This window comes from Bactrocera tryoni, chromosome 1, assembly GCF_016617805.1.
Source record: "Bactrocera tryoni isolate S06 chromosome 1, CSIRO_BtryS06_freeze2, whole genome shotgun sequence".
NCBI lineage: Eukaryota > Metazoa > Arthropoda > Insecta > Diptera > Tephritidae > Bactrocera > Bactrocera tryoni.
In genome coordinates, this window is record NC_052499.1 from 85205427 (window position 1) to 85227143 (window position 21717).

Genomic DNA, 21717 nt, shown 5'->3' on the forward strand with positions numbered 1-21717 from the left:
CGGTTTATATATACATACATATGTATTTTTGCGAGTGTGAGAATATTTATGACAAACGTCAAATTCACTCATATTTTATTAACAACAGAAAATTTTATGGACACGTGTTTCTCATCGGAAAAAATATGCAATTGACAGCAAATTATCAATTTTAATTTCACTGACTTTGTAACGGTTGAAAATTAGACTCTCAAATTGACAAAATTCTGACACGGTTATGCTAAATGTCATTTCTTCAAAACGTCAATTAAATAGTTTAATGAAAGCATTTCGATTAATGGCAACTTTAGTGATATACGTATGTATCTCCTCTTTGTTCCATATAATCGGTTTCTATTAAAATTAGTTGGCTTATTCCTCTTTTTATTCTTTATTCAAATAAACCAATGACAAGTTGTAACTTTACAATTTAGCTAATTATGTTGGGAAGTCACTCACTATGCTCTATTATAGCTTTATAAACTCGGAGTTAAAAGTATTCATAACGAAAGCTCATTGATGCACAAAATGAAATCTTGCTTCCTTGTACTGGTACTGTGTCATCTTCTAGTAATTCAAGTGACTTTGAGGTCAACTAGTTCCAACACAAAAGTGGTAGCTGAAGTGTCTTACTTAGTGCCAAAAGCAGGTGCACTTGGTATTAATGCTTATGTCATGCATAGTTGTTGCCGACTGATTGATATTATATATATATATATGATATAGTATAATTTATTGGATAGGTGCCTCATTAAAGCGCCACACTTAATTATAAATTATATTAAAATTATACGAAGAGGCTTACATACAAATGTATATTATATACATACATATGTATATGAGCTAGCAAGTAGTTGTTTTCAAGAGGTCTAAGACTTTAGTATACTACAGTTTAATTAATTCTTTTTCTATTACATATTTGCACATACATATGTATGTAGACATGTGGTATTATGTCTATACGTTCTTAATTATCAAATGCGTAGAATGACAAACAATGCAGTTGCTTAACTGAGAACGCAATAACTTCACTTTTTGTGGTTGCAATTTCAAAGGAAGTGATTGGGATTATGTCTCCAGGACTCAAATCATCTTTTTAAGAATTGACGTAGTTCAGAATTTAACAAGCTTCCGAAATTCTTAATGACAAAATTTATTCTTTGAACTGGCGATTTTCTGAGTTTAGTTATACTTATACAGTTTGTTTCTGTCCAATTCGACTGCACTAAATGGTTTATTAAGAAGTTGTCAATTAAGAATTATATATGCAACCAAACTGAATGTTTGTGTAGTCCAATGAAAGTGAAATATATGTGTTTTAATACCTAAATTCTGAACTTATCACATTTCATATATTCGAAATGAAATTCATTATTCCATTTACATATGTAAAAATTGCAAATGCACTTGGCGGAAGAAATATTCAAATAGTCATAGCGTGCGTTAGTCTAGCTCATAAACTATATAAGCGGTGAATGGGCGCTTCTTCAGTCTTCAGTTTGTTTAGTGACCATTAGGCGGAGTTTAAGAGAACATATACGAAACGTTTAAGGATTACGCGATCGCGCTCACCCACAGTACAACAGAATTCGGCAAAATGTCCTCCGATATACAAGATTATTATCGTAACAAGACGGTGTTCGTAACAGGAGGCACCGGTTTTATGGGAATAGGTACAAAATCGACAGCGTATTTGCTTGAAAAACAATATGGCGGTGTGAAACACTGAATAAAACCTAAGATTTGTGAAATTATTCTTAAAAAATGTGTTATACAACAGAATTACATGGATTCAGGTGGCAGTGTACATACTTATATATACCATAGAGACTGAAACCAAAGATTGTGCTGAAACGAAAGCAGTTTGTGGACAAATATAAAGTTTCTTCCAAATAGAAGTTAAAGAGTTTGGAAGAAAATATGCCTTATAGGCTGACATCTGTGCTATTATTAATTTACAGCCAGGAGTTTGCAGATTATTGAAAACCCATCATCATTAGTTTTGCTTACGAACTGACCTTTGCCTCACCAACAATATAAAAACGTCCAATTTTCGTTGTGTGAATTGAAAAACACCAAGTCCTAACCGATCTGAACTTAATAAACAATATGTATTCTCACTAGTTGGTACGAATGAGGCAGAGTACTATTCTGCAGAGTAGACTCTAAATGGAGCTCCACAACTTTGGCTGTTGTGGGACTCTATCATCTGAAATCCACTGGAGTAAATTTGGCGAAAATTGATGAATTCCTTCCGTTCAACGTGACCTAGAAATGGAATAAAGAGAGTTCGTACCACTTCAAAGAGACCTTAGATTAAAAGTGTAAAAAATCCAACTTTTAATGTGAGAATCACCAAGATCACGATTTCATATGACATACCTTTTGCATTTTCATTTTGACAAGTGATGAAAGTAATACATGATCGGCATGACAAATTCGATCTAGCGATAATATGTGATCGCTTTGACTTCGGGTCGGTTAGAGAAATTTAGTTATGGGAGCGTTCATTGAAATCAGTTGGACTTTATTCTCCACGTGCAAGTTGATTGAACTCAGTGATCATGATGAAAGGCTAGGTATAAGATATACGTGAACTGCATTATGGAAATACTATATGCGCACAAATAATGCACCTAGACCCTGTACATACATACATACATACAGAGTACAGTGTGCACGCGCTGAAATGTTTTTCATGACGTGTCTTATTTTGAATACAAAGACCTTCACAAATTTTTGCAATTCAATACAATAATGGGTTACGTCAAGGCGAGTTATTTGTAATAACTTTTCGCATGGACTTTTTCTAAGTGGCAACCATGCTTCATGGCTTCTTATGACACTAACCGGACTTCAACCTTTGCCTTCAACGGCTCACAGTGCATAATGTGTACGTTGCTTCGCTAGGAAACCTAAGGATAGAGGGTTAAAAAAACAACAGTTAAGGCGAAAACATATGGTTGTCAACTGTACCAGGTTTTTCTGACATATCTCTTTACTCGAATTCACTTTATCATGGAAGTGGACTTCGTACCTCGTATCACTTTAAAATTTTGCATGTACTTGAAAGGATTGTGAACTCCTAAACATTTCCAATAGCCCACGATGCGAAAGACCACAGAGAATCGGTCGTATAGATTATGCTTTAAGCTTATCAATATTCCAAGTCCGTTTAAAAGAAAAGAGAATTTGAAAATACGAAAAGTGAAAAAGACATAAAGTGGTCCACGGCTTCCAGTTATATTACCCAATTTGTATTTCGGTTACTTTTTAGATTACCTTCTCTCCAATTTCACTTTCGTACAGCGAAATCTGCGTATTCAGATCCTTATCATGGTAATCGTCGTATCCTATTGGTCAAGTGACCCCTTAGATCTAAACGATTGTTACGATATACAAACACGCTGACATTTTGAGCCAGCCCTAAGCCACGACTACAAAATGGAATTAGAAAATATATCCTGCATTTAATAAATCTTGTTGCTTCAATGAAATTTTTCGATTTCAGTACTCATTGAAAAATTACTGCGAGCAACCGAGGTTAAACGCATTTACATGATGGTACGTCCCAAAGCTGGCAAAAGTATTGAGGAACGTTTGACTAATTTCTGCCAAAATGTGGTAAGTGGGAGAGTACACACCAACCCCCGTCATCATTTTTATTTATAGTTCATGTTTGATTCCCATTTTATGTCTCAGGTCTTCGAAAAGTTGAGAAATACAGGTGTCACACTAACGGACCGAGTTCATGTGATTTTAGGCGACTGCCAAACTCCCAAACTCGGCATTTCCGTCGAGGATCGTAAAGCATTAATTGCGGAGGTGAATGTGGTGTTTCATCTTGCGGCCACAGTGCGCTTCGATGAGCCGCTGCAAAAAGCGCTTAACATAAATGTACGTGCCACATTGGAATTACTTGAGTTGGCCAAAGAAATGCGAAACCTTGAAGTAAGTATAAATGCTGCATGAGATCAAATTTACTGACACTAACGTTATATGCATAAATTGTCCGTATTGGCGTGTAGGCCTGTGTGCATGTCTCATCAGCGTTCGCCAACTGTGTGGTGCACTCAATCGATGAAAAATATTATGTCAACAAATTGGGCATTGGCGCGGTTCAAATGTGTGAGCTGGCGGACAGTTTGAGTATCGAGACGACGAATAAGCTGGCAACTGTACTTTGTGCGGAATATAAAAACACATATACATTCACGAAGTCTCTAGCCGAGGAAGCGGTTCTCACTGTGGGGCGTGCCCTGCCAATTAGCATATTTCGGCCTGCCATAGGTTTGTACGAAAACAGTCAGTGATTTGCACGTATTCATTATTGACACACTCGTCTTTAGTTGTGCCAACCTATAAAGAACCTGTTACCGGCTGGGCCGGCAACTACTATGGACCTACGGCGGCGCTGTACGCATCCGCACGTGGCGTTCTACGTGTAATGCAAATGAGGTCGGAACATAGGGCACATCTGGTGCCGGCAGATTCCTGTGCCAGCTTAATGCTGGCCATCGGTTGGGAAACTGCGCGCTCAGATCAGCGACAACGGTATGCCAGAATTGCGGGAAATGCGTCAAATATTTTCTAATCTCTACATTTGCAGTTTAAATTTGGCGCCACCGATTTACAACTACACAAATGACGATGAGAATCCACTGCTCTGGAAACAATATATGAAAACCATTACGGATTTTGGAGCCGTAATGCCTATTGTTCAAATGATTTGGTTTCCGTTTATGATAACCGTTGGCCAGAAATGGTTATATGATATATTGACATTTTTCTATCACACAATACCCGGTTATATAATTGATTTCCTACTCACGCTAAAGGGCAAGCGAAGAAGGTTAGCATTTGTGTCTCATGTGGGAATTGGTTGCTGTGAATGTCACGTTACTTACTGGGTACAATGAGACAATTAACTGACTCAGTGCCCGGTTTTACTTACTCTCTATAAACCGGGATAGTAAATATTTGTTTTGGACGAAAATTTTATCGTGCCCATTAACTGATTGAATACTTATCCTTTGTTTGTTTGCATTTAGAATGATCAAACTCTATCGAAGCATACACAAACTGACTGGCGCAATGGAATACTTCATTGTAACTGAATTCTCATTTACTATGGACAACACCAAATCATTGTGGGACTCGTTGTCCACCATAGATAAGGAAATTTTCAACTTTGACATGCGGTCCATAAACTGGAGGGAATATTTAGAGTTCTCCCTGGCAGGCATGCGCTTATATTTGGCTAACGAGGGACCAGAAACTGTAGCAAGGGCGCAAAAAATGTATAGGAGGTAAGTAGCTCAACATACATTGCGGATCTGTAACTGTTTATTTGTTTTGAAACTTTTATGTTTTCTTTCTTTGCGTAGATTTAAGATTTTACACCAACTGTTGCGAGCGCTATTGATCGGTCTTTTCGCCTTCTTAGTATGGATTGTAGCAAGTAAATTGTTTCTGTAAATTTCTTTCTATTTCATAATATTTTTGTAGAACGTTTTCGCCGAAATCTGCATTGTAAGTATGTTTAAGCGCTGGAAAATATATGAAAAAAGCAACACGTGATGTGTGAGAGCAATCTTTTATTTCATTTGCGTACTTCCTATTAATGAGCATTGACAAAGGTTTTTATATTATAATATTTGGTCGTCGAAAAAGTATTTTCGTATTTCTAATCAAACTTCAACTTATTTTTTTATATTTATAATGAACTTTAAGGAACCAAATATGTACCATTTTGGTTGACCACCATTTGCTAATTTTCCGCTAGTGACATTTTCCATCACTGTAAAACTTATATGGTTTCTCGGCGAAAAACTGACGACGAAGCCCTTTCTGTTCATCAGTTCTGACCGTTTTTTCGATTGCTGGCTTCAATCTCATCAGTTGTTAACAGTAAAATGTAGAATCAATCATTCAGGCTGGAGCAGCTCATAGTGAATGATTCCTTTCCACTCTCACCAAACACTCAGCATAACCTTTCGAGTCGTAAATCCTGAATTTGCGAACATTTGTTAAGCTTCACCACGCTTGGACCACGATTTTTTGCACATTATTGTTGTATTTGATCCACGTTTCGTCTCCTGTTACCATTCGCTTCAAAAATGGTTCGATTTCATTTCGTTTCAGCAAAGAATCGCAGATGTTAGTTCGGTCCATTAAATTTTTCACTGACAATTCATGTGGTACCCAAACATCGTGCTTCTTTTTGTAGCCAGCCTCTTTTAAATGATTCAAAACCGTTTGATGATGAATGTTAAGTTCCTTAGCGATGTCATGGCTGCTTATGTGATGGTCTTAGCCAATCTTTTCCATAATTTCATCGACTTTTTAATGATAGGTCGATCAGAGCGAAGTGCATCTCTCACATCGAAATTTCCAAAACGGAAGCGAGCGAATCGTTGTTGTGTTACACGAACTGATACAGCATCGTCTCCGTAAACTTCACATATTTCGTTGGCGGCTTGCGTGGCATTCCACTCTTTTTTATACACAAATTTATAGCGAATTTCTTCGAATTTTATTTTGGTTAAATGAAGCTTACACCTTTCTCTCTCACCTTTCCTACACTGTATGGTTTGACACAATGTGATTGGTAGCACTGGAGATATACGACTGCAACGGCATCTATGTATTAACAAAATACGAAAATACTTTTTCGACTAACAAATATACAGGGTGGCTCAAAACTAAAAGTTATTTTTGCGCCACCTGTTATTTAAAATATTTGAAAGCGCCCTACAGAGCTAAAGGAATAAAGCTTTGAAGGCAAATAGTTAAAATAGTTGAAAAATACTTTTCAAATGGCTTTATGCAGTTATCGCTCAAATCACTTTCTAAAAAAATACAAATTACACTTGTTGATGCACCAACACACCCACACACATTACGAGTATTACACAAATTTATCGGCAACTTTTCACTCACTGGCAGTGCCCACAGAGGTGCAAAGCTCCTTGCTTGCATTTGTTGGCGACGCTTTAAAGAAAATATGCGCTATAGTTGTTGTTGTTGTACTTGGTAACGAAGTTGTTAGTGTGTTCACCGTTGGCAACACTTGCAAACAGATCAGAATCAACAACGGCATCCATACGGAATGCGCGCGGGTCCACTGAATTTCAATCATAATTTACGTCTTCCGATGTCAAGACAAAACTATTATTTTTTTGGTTTTCAAGTTTTCACTAATCAAATTCACAACTTTCTATACCCCGCACACCTTGGAGACGCAAATCGCCGCTTCAAATTCAAATTTGTGCACTTAACGATAAGGCAACTTCGAGTTGCCAAACGATTGTTTTGGCGCGCGCGTGCAAAGCCGAATGTATACGAAAACGATTGCTTTGGAGTTTTTGTCGCGCTGAGAAGCGTCCACTTCAGTTGTAAAACTACAACTGAACGCTTGTGGCAGCTGCGAAGGATAGCGTGGTTGCAATACACACGCATACATATGTATGTTTCTCATGTAGTAAGTGCTGGCTCATCGGAGGCCAGTTGGCGAGTGAGCTGTGCGAAGACGCGTGTGGCGTGCGGCGTGTGCCGATTGCCGAACGGAAGTTGTAGAAAAGAAGCAAAACGCTGCCAACTGATAGTTTCGCCACAAGTGAAGTTCGGTACACACACACAGACTCCGACTGGCTGTGTGCCGCTGGCTGAATAATCGTCTACGGCTTTCGGTTTTACACGCAGCTATGCGGCGCGGTGCTACTAAACTAGGGTAATATTACGTACGTTTATATGCGCTGTGGTTCATTTCCACTTCCGCTAGAAATTAAGGCCAACAAATGCCGACAGCGCCAGCAACAGCGAAGTGTACGAGCGTAACTACGAAATCGGCGAATTCGCATTATGAAGCTGCCAACACTCACTCACACACATACACACTGCAACACTGCCGACGTGTTTTTAGAAGAAACTGAAATCACTTTCGTCGCTTGGCGGGAATTACTCTCCGACCGAGACGTAATTTCATTTGCGGCTAAGTACTTGGCTGGTTGGCTGCTAAATGGAGTCTCAGCCGCTGAGTTGAATGCGAAGTCGGCTGGAGACCGAGTTGCGAAACAAAGAGGAATACATCTTTGCTGATGAGAATTTATGCGCGGCAAAAAGAGGGACTTCCGTTTCGTGGTTGAATCGGAAGCGGAGACAGTTGTTAGTTATCTTTTAGTTCCTTTCAGCCAGTTTTTATAGGCAATAAGTGAGTTAATGAGCGAAAGAGAATAGAACAGTGTTTTATGTGAAGTAATATAATTAGAGAAGCCAAACTTACGCAGAGTCTAAATTTATAATTGATATAACAAAGAGTAACCGGAGGCCTTGGGAAAATTTTATTCCTTTTCGTAGTTGATGCTGAAAGAACCAGTGCCAGTTCAGCTAACCAAAATTCTTTGACGTTAGGTTACATTCACAAGGTTGAAGTTTAATTTCATACCCTTGCAACATGTTGCTACAGAGCCTAGCCTACCTAACGGTTGTATGTATCATATAAAACTAAGCGAGGTAGATATAGAGTTATATATATATAAATGATCAGGATGACGAGACGAGTTGAAATCCGGGTGACTATCTATCTGTCCGTCTGTCCGTCCATCCATCCGAGCAAGTTGTAACTTAAGTAAAACTTAAGATATCTTGATTAAACTTGGTATGCGCGTCCTTTAGTATAAAAAGTATTGGAAAAACGGGCATGATCCCGCCCTCTAAAAAGTACATATCTTTTACATATCTCCTAAACTACTAAGGCTACAGCAACCATATTTACCTAGCCTACCGACAATGTGAAAGTGGATGAAATCGGAAGATAACCCCGCTCACTCACCATCTAACGGTACTGTTAAAAACTACTAAAAGTGCAATAAATCAATAACTAAATACGTCAGAAACGTAAAAATTTACCTACGAGATGGTATGAGAGAGCGTTATCGGGGTCGGAAAAAGAATTGGACCATGGGCGTGGTACCGTCCACTTTTTGGTGAAATTATATTTCTCGGGACTTGACCTCAATTAAATTTAGGAGTTCTTTTTTTATGTTTATGTCGCAGTGCGAAAATTGGGGAAAGAACTTTTTCCTGACGATAGTAACTCTGTGTATCAAAAATATGTTGAATCGGTCAATACTTCCTTGAGCCCTATATACCTTATAACCTTTGGTTGACGATTTTCACCTTAAAATATTTCCCTAGCTTTGATTCCTGCAAGTTGCAAGAGAACAAATTCTGTTTTAGCACCCGAACTTAGCCTCTCCTAACTTTGTTGTTGGTAAAATCAGTAAGCAACCGCAATTATTTTGAAGCACCACAGGTTTTATTGAACAAATGCGACTTCTGACACTTACGCTGCTGATTAAAATAATATTTTTGTTGTTGCATTTGCTAAAGTTCATTTAGCCGCAAGCGTAGGTGTTCTTATTCATTTGTATGGAGGAGGGTGAAGAAACATTCAAGCACTTTCTCCTCCATTGTCCAGCTATTGCAAGACTGAGTTTAAAGCATCTCCGTAGTCTTATCTTCAGCGAACCAGCACACATAGCCGAAGTTGAAGTCGTCTCAACAAATTCGTGATTGGCTCAAAGCGCCTTGCCGATTTGTAAAGGTTTCACGATCTATTATGTATATAGGAGTTTTAGATACCACAACGGACCGGCGTTCTAAGCTGTCCAAGATCATCAAGAATCGATCTTTTAACCTGTTGTTCTTGCTTAGCTTCAGAAATACTAATCGACGCTGAACTCGTTTTGGAGGGTTTAAATGTGGTTGTTGTTGTTTTAACGGTTATCAATCCCCGTTAAGATGGTAAGGGTTAAATGTGTTGTCATCGACGTCATCTAACGGGAGGCCCAGGAAACGTGCAGTTGCGACGGGGAGAGTTTAAATCGACCGTGGCGGCTAATGTAGTAAAAAAAAATCTTTTGCTTTGCTTTTATGAGACAAGAAGATTTTACGGTGCATTTAACTGGCGACTGATGCGGCTGATTTACTGACAATTACTTAAAAATAAAGAGCGTAAGTTATGTGTGTGATGACCGTTACGTCATAATTAAAAAAATCCCATTTTTCTAAACTCAATTTAGAAGATACATATGTACATATGTATAAAAATATAAAGAGTATTTGATAGCATTACCATAGTTTACAGTTAACTTCAATACTGTGGGACGAATAAAGAAAATCTCTGCTATAAAATATGGGAATGAACTTGATGTCCCTATTATTTTTTCCAACACTGTATTATGCGTACAGCAAGATAAATAGCATGCAAAACTTACCATTATCCTTGAAAAATTTACCCCACTCATCTGCCGTGAGCACCGGACGTGGAGTCTCCTTCCGCAAACCGATTCGTTCGAGAGCAATTATCTTTTCTTTAAATAACAAGGGAAATGCATTAAATAAAGTTATTGCTTCAGAATACGAATATTATATGTTTGAGTAATAAATATTTTATTTTCGAGTTATTTGCTTTTGCTTTGAGCGTTTACCTGTTGTCAAATCATTTGTGAGCGCTGGCATAAATTGGTCTTCGACTTCATTGTGTATAAATTTGAATTTGCCGCGAAAGCCTTTGGCTGTCTTATTGGAACTAGCGTTGAATTCGATTAGCAAATCGGGACCGGAACTGATGATGCGTCGCGTAGGCGGCGCATCGCAAATGACATCAATAACGGCATTCATATTGGCTGACTCCGAGTCGAAAATTATTAGCTTATCCATGCTGCAGCTGAAATCGGCAGAATTTTGTAATAAACAGAATTCAAACTCTATTTTTTGGGAAGTAAATATGTACTCAGCATGTTCATTTGGGAAATTTAATTAGTTAAAGTATATTTCCGCTAAATAATTCATTTAAGAATCGAAATGCAGTCTTAGGGTTGCCCTTTTAATGCTGCTGTAAATAACATTTATTTGGCTTTATGCTTTATGCTTTTTCCTTTTACCTGTCGTCCTTTTTCGGCAGCTGCAACTCCTCAAAGACTATTTCAACGCGACTTTCTGGACTGTGAATGAAAAAAGTAAAAAAATTGTTTGAAATTGAGAGAAAAACTAATTCATAATAGTTTATAAAGATTGCTTATAGAGTAGGCCTTATATTCTTTATCAAATACTTGAAATATATATTTGATGGCTTAAGGAGTCTACACTTGAACTTCATACTTTTTCACATTTAAGTTTTTAGTTTGGCATAACACCTTATATTTTTATAACATTAACTTCAGGTGAAAATTTCGAATTACTACATCATAAATTCGAATTAACCTACTTTTATATTTGTCACTAAATGGCGTTTCTTTTATCTAAAAATTATGAAATATAAACTTAATTTGGGATAACGACAATATAATATTCTTCCAATCGTTTGCTTGTATGGTATTATGACAGTTGACACTGAAACCATTGAAGTCAAGTCAAGTATCAATCGATCGCAACTTATAATAATATTCTCTTTTTGTATACTTCTCTCTAGAAGCTCTTTCTTGCTACTTCTTACCGGCCGATGAATTTGTAGGCGCATTTGATGTGCGCCGGATATTTCGCTGGAAAACGAGGCGAATGAAAGTATTGCCAAATCTCGAAGCTGTCAGGTTTCGCATTGGGATCAGCAAAGAAATAATAGTCACAATATGATCCGGGTATGAGGCGTCCATCATTTTGAAAATGCTCTGAAAGCATTACAATATCATAAGAGAAGAATCAAAACAATGCTTGAGCTGTGTATTGTTTTAGTGAATGAAGTATTATGGATGAAAAAAAGAAACAAATATTCATTCAATATTCATTCTTCTGTATATTCATGAAGAACACACGTAGATTAAATGCGGCGGTGCTAGATCAGTTATACGAGTAGCTGGTTGTAAAAGTGATTTAACTTAAACCTTCGCTTAGTGAATTCGACACTATGAGTAATCGGCTATGGAGACATGTAATGATAACTAACTTTCAACATAAGGCTAAGCACATACTGGAGAAGGAACTATAGTAGAAGCTAGTGTGAATTATAATATATATATAGTACAAAAAGTCTTTTCGTATTTTGTTAATAGATGTCGTTGCAGTCGTATATTTCCAGTGCTAGCAATAACATTGTGTCATACCATATACTGTTGGATAGGTGAGATTTTAAGCTTTATTTAAGCAAAAAAATAAATTCGGGGAAGTTGAAAAAGAAGTTACAGCTGCTCAAAAATGAGTGAAAATAATGAAGAAATTCGCAATATTTTGAAATTTTTGCATAAAACAGCGAAGAATGCCACGCAAGCCACCAACGAAATTTGTGAAGTTTTCGGAGACGGCGCTGTATCAGTTCATGTAGCACAACAATGGTTCGCTCGCTTGCGTTTTGGAAATTTCGATGTGAAAGATGCACCTTGCTCTGGTCAACCTATTGTTGAAAAAGTCGATGAAATTATGGAAAAGATTGACCAGGACCATCACATAAGCAGCCATGACAACGCTAAGGAACTTAACATTCATCATCAGAAGGTTTTAAACCATTTAAAAAAGGCTGGCAACAAAAGGAAGCTTGATATTTGGGTACCACATGAATTGTGTGTGTCTGTGTCTGTGAAAAATTTAATGGACCGAATTAACATCTGCGATTATTTGCTGAAACAAAATGAAATCGAACCATTTCTGAAGCAAATGGTAACAGAAGACGAAAAGTGGATCAAATAGGACAATAATGTGCGAAAATGACTATGGTTCAAGCGAGGTGAAGGCCGCAAAGCCAGGATTGACGACTCGAAAGGTTATGTGGAGTGTTTGGTGGGATTGGAGAGGAATCATTCACTACGAGCTGCTCCAGCTTGGTTGAACGATTGATTCTACATTTTACTGTCAACAACTGATGAGATTGAAGCAAGCAATCGAAAAAACGGTCAGAACTTCATGAACAGAAAGGACTTCGTTTTCCATCAGGACAACGCTAGACCACACACATCTTTGATGACTCGGCAAAAACTGCGAGAGTTTGGTTGGGAAGTTTTGATGCATCCGCCATATATTTAGCCCTGACCTGGCAACATCGGACTACAATTTGTTTCGTTCAATGCAGGACTCCGTTAATGGAGTAAAGTTGGCTTCAAGAGAAGCCTGTGAAAATTATTGGTGGCAGTTTTTCGCCGAGAAAGTTTTACACTGATGGAAAGATGTCACTAGCGCAAAAATGGCAAAAAGTGGTCGACCAAAATGGTACATATTTGGTTGATTAAAGTTCGTTATAAATATGAAAAAAAGTTGAAGTTTGATTAGAAATACGAAAAGACTTTTCGACTGCCTAATATTATTGTATTTTTTATGAGTTACTTGAACTTCACTTAACTTAGGCCTTGTAATTGAACGAGTTGAATGAATGGTAAATAAATTTCCTTGCTAGGAAGGCGTGTTTGGCAGCATAAATAGATTTGTAATAAAACAATTTGTGCATCATTTGGGTGGAGCTGTATTTATGTTGATGCTGAAAGCTTAAAAAATATTTGAAACGTATTTTTCTTCATTAGGCTCTATTTGCTACTGATGTACTACATGGCGTATGAACAACATTTTACAATAGCAAATTAACATTAAAAATGATTAACGAGCTTCTACAACAATTTTATTGATTTAATGCAATAAATATTTGAAATTATCGACTTAAGTGCGTAATCAATAATAACTGGAATCTGGAGCAAAACGTTAAAATAAAATTTAAATATTTAAAGAGTCTGCAGAAACTAAATTTAAACAGTACACAGCCCACCCAACAATTAATATGCGCATGTAATTTATAAACCACTTAAAATTTAATATATTATAGTTATTTTTTATACTAAAAGCAGTTTAACCATGATGGCTTTAAAAATTTTAATTAGAAAATATTTAATTATAATTGGTCGCACTGGTGCAGCTAGCATCAATAACCAATCAATATAATCATTGAATATAAAAATAAAATACAATTGGAATGCATACCCTTCTTCAAGAATCGATACTCTCCGGTTATATTGAGCAGCCAATTTTTCAGCGCAACGCCGCCGTCTGCTTCATTTCCCAGCGCTTGCTCGCGCTGTAGCAGTTGTTGTTGGTTAAAACGTACGCGAATGCCGAAAATTTTGCCTGCACTATAAATAAACTCATTGCCACGTAAATCAGCGACAGCGACAGCGGCGGCAACCGAGTTATTGGCAGCAATAACCGTTAAATGAGCGTGGTTGGCAACGCCACTCGCAGCCGGCACTGACTTCTTGCTAGCGGCCTGCGCCATCGTCATTGTGTTGGCGTTAACGGACGACATCGCTTGCTGCTTGATTTCAGCCGTTGTGGGTGACGGCAGGGCCTTTGTTGTTGCAACACTACGGTTGGCTGCTAACGCCGTGGCAGCCATTGCAGATGCTAATGCTGACACAGTCGACGTTGTAGCAGCGGTGCGATTGCAAATAACATAATCCGGATTAGTCGAGTTCTCAATGACGGGCTCCCGCAGGAACGGAAATATTTCAATGTACTCCGAACAGCTGAAAATGTAACGGAAGTGCGCCGAAAGCGAGCAGAGGCAAGGCGTTGCAGCAAGGAAGCAGCATGCGAGGCAAAAGCAGCGCAAGCGGCAATGGCAATAATTGTAGCGTGGCAAGCGGCGAGCGCAGCCAGTCAGCGACAGCGACAACGGCGGGCAGCGGTGGCGATGGCGGTGAACGTGCAAATGCATGAAACGAAATTGAGTTTGAGAATTTATTAGTCATTGGTGGACTTGGTCATGCGAGGCGTATGTACATGGCGTGCGAGGCAAGCAGCGCGGTTAAAAATAAAAATGCCAACCGTTTAAACGCTCACAGCGCATTTGAGTCTGCGTGTCTTCGCACACACCACTTTTGATTTATTGTATTTTCAAACAGAAAAATTCGAGTTATCGGAGAAAAAAGTATTTGTGCGCAATAAAAATGTCACTTTACATGGTATTCACAATAAAATATCGGACACCACACACCCAAACACACACACTCACACACATGTGTGCACATATGTATGTGCTTAGGAGCGTTATGTGTGTGTGGACATGTGGTTGTGGGTATGGAGGCCCTGGATGAGCTAGCAAACTGCAATAAATATTGTTATAGCTGTATGTATATGTGTAAGTGTGTTTTATTCTTCTGCTCGTGGCTTTCCCTTCCGCAAGCCACACAGGATGCGACAGAAGGCTGGATAGTCAATCATAGCAGGTTCCTCGAGAGTTTTGGCTTTGGCGATCGGTGCATACTTCAGCGCTTCGTTGGCCTCTGCGGTCGTCATGACATCGCCGTAGTTGGTTAGCTCCTCGTATATTCTGCAATACAGTAGAAACTTGCGATTAGAAAAACAAAAACAAAACATTTTTACTAGTAACTTTTTGGCGCTAAAGTGTTAATAAGCAATGACATACCTAAATCTGTAATAAATTTGCATTAGAACAACTACCACACAGAAAATAGCAAATCGGAGAAACGAATGGTCATACAGGTTTGACTAAATGAACTTCTCTCGTTATTTTAAAGGTTTACATAGGTTTACGGGTTTCAAAAAATTTATTTTTTTTTGTCTTTTTAATTTTGCAACATCTCTAGAATATTGTCCTAAATTTTCAAGTTGATCCGAATAATAGTTGCGGAGTTACAGTCTTGAGAACTTGTGTGCTCGAGGTTAGCTGGCCTAGGTGCGCCGTCTTTAAACGCGATTTTCTCGAAACTGTGGTTTTAAAGTCGGTTGGCAAGATTTCTCGAGAACTATTCAATCGATCTTCATGAAATTTTACAAAGATCCTTGAGATACAATTCTTAAAGACGTGGATGAAATTTTTTTCGCTTACAACTATTTGAAAAAAAAAATTTGCGAAATTTTAATTTTTTTGTCAAAATGTCTACCACAATTCCAATTTTCAGATTTTTTTTCTTTTGTCCATGTTCTAAGTTAAAGTTTTAACTAAAACACGTATTTTTTTAATTTTAGATGAGCCTGTAAGGAGTCATCTTGCCAACGTGGGCGCATATTTTTTCCGAGGGGTCAAAAATGGCGCCGCAATGGCCGAGTTTAAAATATTTTTCCCAAAAATTTTAGAATTTCTTGTTAATAACGTATGTAACAATAAAAAATTCTAATAAAATATTTCATATTTCGTATGAGAAAAAAATTGTTGAAAAAAGGTTGTTTTTTACCCGGAGAAACCCATGTAACCCCTTAAATATGTAGTTTCACCTTTCATAAATGTTTTTTTTTTTTTTTATAAAAAATCTAGAAGTGGATAATGTTGACAGTGTTGACAATATAAAATTATTCGTTAGTAGTAGGAACTAGGCGAGTGTCAAATCGAAGAAGCAACGGTTAGCGATACAGAAAGCAAGCAGTTATGGAAGTATCCATCAAAAGTGATGGAATTAGAATTTCCGACAATTTCTTCCCTTTACTTTTTTCCGACTACGTTTGAAACAAATATACAATAGCTTGTAATGCCATCATCGTAGTAAGAAGAAGACTTTGTTTACTATTGCAATCAAACTTTGACAGTTCGTTTCTTGGGTATCGAAAACTTATTTATTATACCTTGTATTCACATCTCACTTGTTTAAAATTTAGCTTTTTTTGTTGAAGAAAAAAGAAAAGGGGAAAATCCAAGTCCTCATCACTTTTCTAAGCTGCGAAGTTGTGCATAAAACTAGGGTCTTTAACCCCAAATAATCGATCAAATCAATGCCACTAAGAAAATTTAATATATTTTTGCTTCGGAAATATTTTTCTAAATATGCTCCAACAAGTGGTAATAATAAAAGCTATTAGTGAAATATCGACGAACGCAAGGTGTTTATTGGAAATTTATATTGTTTAGTAAAAGAGACTTTGGTAAGTTCTAAGGTCTCTGTGGCTAGCTTATGGATTTAGGCACAAATATTCTTATGTCCCAAATGCACTTAAAGTTTAAGCCTGACAAGAGGAGTCAAAGTGTCCATAATGTTGGAGTTTTAAATTTTCCCTCAATAGAAAGGGATTCATTTAAGGGATTTATATGTACATACATATATTTAAGAATACACACAGATAGTGTTATATCGTCCGATGAATATTACAGAGTATTTTTTGAGAGGAACTCCCGGAGATCAGCTGTAGCTCCTTTCAAAATAAATATTTTTACTAATACTAAATCTTCAAATACAGTAAAAATATACCAAAATATGGTTATAGGTTTTATGATCAAAAAATTCTGTAAAAATAACTGTATATAATCAAGTCATGTTCGACTTGGCCCTAACTTTTGGACATAAAACGAACTTCAACTTTCACAATTCACAATAGCGTAAAGTGAAGTGTTTTTTGAAACTTTCTTATTACCAAACTCATAACAACTAGAAAATAATATAAATAAATTTCCAATATAAATCGGGGCATACTTACTTTTTCTCCTCAATTTTGCCCGTACCATAATCGTCCCACTTGCTCCAAGCTTCCAACAGCACATCCTCTGGATCCAACTCAACCGTGCGATGGCTCATTAACTCTATGAAAGCCTCGTAGTCCAAAGGATCCTTTGCCTGTGTGGAAATTCGTACTTTTACACAACACATTACACACATTAATAATATATATTAAGGACACTTATCACGCTCAAACTCTAATTGCACACTTTTATTGCACATTTTATTTACACTTCACATAAGAAACTTGTTCTTGTTGTTTTGCCTCAACTATGTAATCTCCAATCATGGCAACTTTTATTATTCACCTCCTTAAGCATTTCCTCGATCAGCTCGTCCGGCGTGTCTGTGCCGAGCGCGGTGAAGGTGAAGCGCAAATCATCCTTCGAAATCAAGCCGTCGCTGTCCAAGTCGAGCAGCACGAATACCTGTCAACACCAAATAAATTATGTCATTTGCACAACACTCGCACATTTGCCATTTGTCTTCTACTTCTTTCAATTCAGCCAACTTGCGTATGTCCAGGTCCTTCATCGCTTCCAAGTCATCGGCGGACACTTCGTCGGGGGCGCGATAGTTGCCTTTGGTCACGGGTTTCTTATAAGTTGGATTGAATATCTCATTGATGGCCGCCATTGCTTCCGACTCGACTTTTGGTGGACTGGGCGGACGCACGATGGAAGCCTTGCGGGCAGCGCTGGCGCGACGACGTCGCTACACGCACGAGAAATTTAAAATTACATAAAATTTGTAGCAATTTTGTAGTTTTATGGCGTTGCATTCGCTGCATACCTGCTCCATTTCATCGACGGAAAATGTTATGGGATCAGACATTTCGGCGCTTTGCTTTTTAGAACTGTGTGTATTTTCAAAAATAATTCACTTTAATTGTATTTATTTAACAATACACATTTATCCTTTTCAGCCTTGAAAGGGATGTACACTAATATAAGATTGTGTCTAACACTCGCGACAACTAGGTTAGGACCCAAGTACCCTCGAACGTTCGTGCAAACGCTTTGCTAATCGTTAACTGAAAATTCGTTTGCCGTTTTAGTTCGAATTTATTGACAAATTGAAAGAGAATTATTTATTTATTAGAAATATTTTTTTTCTGTGCTTCGAAAAGAGTCCAAGATCTTCTCTGGCGAACGCACAAGCGTCGCGATTTCTTGCAATGTTCGTTCTTGTATTTTTAGCCCGATTTCCGCCAAGTTGCTCACCGTGGTTCTTCTCCACGGCAAGTCAATTTTGAATTACAACCCCGCTGCTAATGGCCGATTTCTAATAGCTAATGGCCATCCACTACCTGCTCGCTTGATTTTGTCGCGTCGACGCAATTGAAATTGCGAAAATGTCATTACGTTGTCCGCCTGCACGAACCCGCAACTCATACAAAATGCATATATCACCTATAATTGCACATATGTTGTTGAATTTGTGGGTGTGTATAGCTGTGCAAATGCCTATATTAGATAAATTGGCCACAGTATCGGTGAGGGCGGTGCTCTGGCAACACAAACGCAATTTTTTCAATTTGTTGCAATTTGAAGGAAATATTTTGCAAATTACTTAAATCTCTGCCAAAGCAACTATTGTCAAAGGATGCAGATATATAATACCGTTAGCTAAAATTATGCATAATATCTGTGGTTAAAAGTTTCATTTATTATGAAGAAGGCTTTAACTAAGACCTGACTAACCTTTGAGCAATAATAGCTTGCTAACCTAGAACACTCACGTTGAAGGTCACCATTACTTGGAAAAAGCTTACAGTGATTCAGTTTTATCAAAAAACACAAGCTTAGGAGTGGTACAAAGCCATCAAAGACGGTCAAGAAAGCGTTGAAGACATGCCTCCTTCGTTCTCGTCAACTCATGAAAATATTAAAAAAGTAATGGACATGGTGCTTGAAAAGAAGTCAACAATCATCGGAATGGAGGGAAAAAAACGAGCCGAAACCAAAAAAATCACGCCAAAGCCGCTCAAAAACAAGGTGAAGTGTTTTTTTCGATAGTCGTGGTTTGGTGCACTATGACTTTGTTCCGAAGAGACAGATGGTCAATAAGGAGTTCTATTTGGTAGTATTGAGACGTTTGCGTTAGAACATCCGTCGAAAATGGTCGGAATTGTGGAAGAAAGAAATTCCCACAAGAAACTCCTCTTCAGTGGGAGATTTTCATGCTTTGAAAGAGCTCAAGGCCTCTGCAGATAATTCAATTGAGTGAAATAAGCTCTTTTGTCTCTCTTTGCACCAGTGACTGTTTGATGGCCTCCCACAGCTGTGACACACGCTTGTCCAATAAATTCATTGCCATAAAAATTTCGCAAACATTGATATTGGCAGATTGATTTATGCCAATGATGTGTGACAAAAACACAACTCTTTATGTTTGAATGAAAACGGATTAAATTTAGAAAGCACATTCAACGAGCACACCGCCATTTAGCCACACTTATTTATGTGCACTTCATGGAATGGTGGCAGCAAGAAGTGCATATGTCGAGTACTGCGAGATTTATGTAGGAAACAAGAGCAGCCACCAGCAATCGAAATGACTGCGCCATCTCCGACTTGCTGCTTGCTAGCCACCCACCAACTATTGGATGGCCGCCGGCCGCATTGACAAGTTGCAACATTGCGTTAATTTAAATGTTGCATGTAGCAATATACTACGTATGGCCGTGTGCTGTACAAAGCCGCTCGCGACAACCTTGTTGCCTCGCTCACCATTGGGCGAGCCCCAGCATGGGACAGGCAACGCTACCTTGCCGCACAAAGTTGCACTGCCACATTTGGTTATCGTTTTGTGGCTTCGCCCGTTGTTAATGCCAAAAATTTTCTATTTACATTAATAATTCCGATAAATACTCAACGATAGTGCAGATATCAATGCATTTAGATTTTTATTTGGCACTTTTTGTGCGTGGAATTTTCACAGGAATGTTCGAATTTTTGAATTTCCCCCCCTCTTTCGTTTGCGCGTTCAGTATTTGGACGGATTTATGCTGTTACATATACATATGTAATTTATTTAATTGGCAGATGTTGGATTTTGCGTTGCATTTAATTTGTGGCATGCTTCTTATAACGGGTGCTTACAGAATTCTCATTGCACGAGTTGAAAAATTAATATTGAAAAACATTTTTTTATTTCTAACTAAAATGGATTAAGCTTTTTTATGAAACAAAGAATGCTCTCTCGCAAAATTTCGTAAATTTTTTTAAATCTGTGTTAAATATTGGGAATTTTTTTCCGATTCTGCAGATATTGCAAATGTAGAATAGAAAATCCATTTCGGAAAAAAACTTTTCCACAAATTCAACCTTGAGTTTAATCTCTACTTCTTTACGATTTAAATTCAGTTCGATCCGAATGACGCTCGCAAGTTCTATTATGATGGCCTTTTTGAGATCTCAATCGAAAATATAATTAGAAAATATATCTTTCAGTCGTTACACCTCAGTAGTGCGTTCCGAATTTTAGAATGGATAAAAACATCGAACAAAGACTTTTTCTCAAATTTTGTATTTCTAACCGAATTTCGTACGCGGAATCCTTGCAAATGTTGGAAAAGGCTTACGGTGAACCAGTTTTATCAAAAACGCAAGCCTACGAGTGCTACAAAGCCTTCAAATACTGCCAAGAGATCATTGAAGACATGTCTCGTTCTGGACAACTGATGAAAGTATTAGAAAAGTAAAGAGAGCTCGACATCTCACGCGAATCCCTACGAAAGATTTTGGTGGATATTTTGGGTATGAAAGGCCTTCTTGCTCGTGTCGTCCCAATAAAGATGAATTTTTTCAAAAATAATCATGTAAACAAGTTGTTTTGGACATGCCTGATCTTGCGAATTCCGCTCCCACATTTATGGAGAGCATCAAAACTGCGCATAAGATATGGGTTTATGAGCAATGGAGGGAAATATCGAGCCGAAGCCAAAAAAAAACACACCAAAGCCGCTCAAAAATCAAGGTGGTGCTGATTGTTGTTTTCACCAAGAATTTATTCTAGCGGGACAGTCGATCAATAAGGAGTTCTATTTGGCTGTACCGGGGCGTTTGCGTAAGAAATTCCGTCGCAAACAGTCGGAATTGTGGAAGAGCAGTTCTTGGATTTTACATTATTTATAATTCCTTCGAACTTTTTTGTCACAATGTATATAATTTAAGTACCATATCTAAAAAACAAAAAGAGCCTGCTAACGAATTTCAGTTTTATTCAAATTTCTACCTGGGATGCAAGGCAGGGAAATCACTATTTATTGACTAACCACCTTGCTGATGACAAAATTCAAGCGGAACTCACT

At 37.8% G+C, this 21717-nt stretch overlaps 3 protein-coding genes across 3 annotated transcripts in view; 1 reads left to right on the forward strand and 2 right to left on the reverse strand.

Moving 5' to 3' along the window:
• LOC120779659 (suppressor of lurcher protein 1) overlaps positions 1-21717 on the reverse strand; it is a 48955-nt gene that overhangs the window by 26298 nt on the left and 940 nt on the right. The window contains exons 3-7 of the mRNA XM_040112017.1: positions 13939-14480; positions 11480-11651; positions 10929-10988; positions 10473-10711; positions 10260-10355 (exon numbers count right to left, since the gene is read on the reverse strand). Of these exons, the coding sequence (XP_039967951.1) occupies positions 10260-10355; positions 10473-10711; positions 10929-10988; positions 11480-11651; positions 13939-14480 (1109 nt within the window). The remainder of the gene's footprint in view (positions 1-10259; positions 10356-10472; positions 10712-10928; positions 10989-11479; positions 11652-13938; positions 14481-21717) is intronic.
• LOC120779680 (fatty acyl-CoA reductase wat-like) lies at positions 1473-5457 on the forward strand. The gene is made up of 8 exons (XM_040112041.1): positions 1473-1652; positions 3491-3603; positions 3682-3930; positions 4008-4269; positions 4329-4533; positions 4589-4831; positions 5031-5288; positions 5367-5457. The coding sequence occupies exons 1-8, from the start codon at positions 1577-1579 to the stop codon at positions 5455-5457; spliced, it is 1497 nt and encodes a 498-aa protein (XP_039967975.1). The 5' UTR covers positions 1473-1576.
• Positions 14784-18662, reverse strand: LOC120779690 (myosin regulatory light chain LC-2, mantle muscle). Its single transcript, XM_040112051.1, has 5 exons — positions 18195-18662; positions 17895-18116; positions 17711-17830; positions 17383-17519; positions 14784-15286 (listed from the first exon to the last, which is right to left on the reverse strand). The coding sequence occupies exons 1-5, from the start codon at positions 18234-18236 to the stop codon at positions 15106-15108; spliced, it is 702 nt and encodes a 233-aa protein (XP_039967985.1). The 5' UTR covers positions 18237-18662; the 3' UTR covers positions 14784-15105.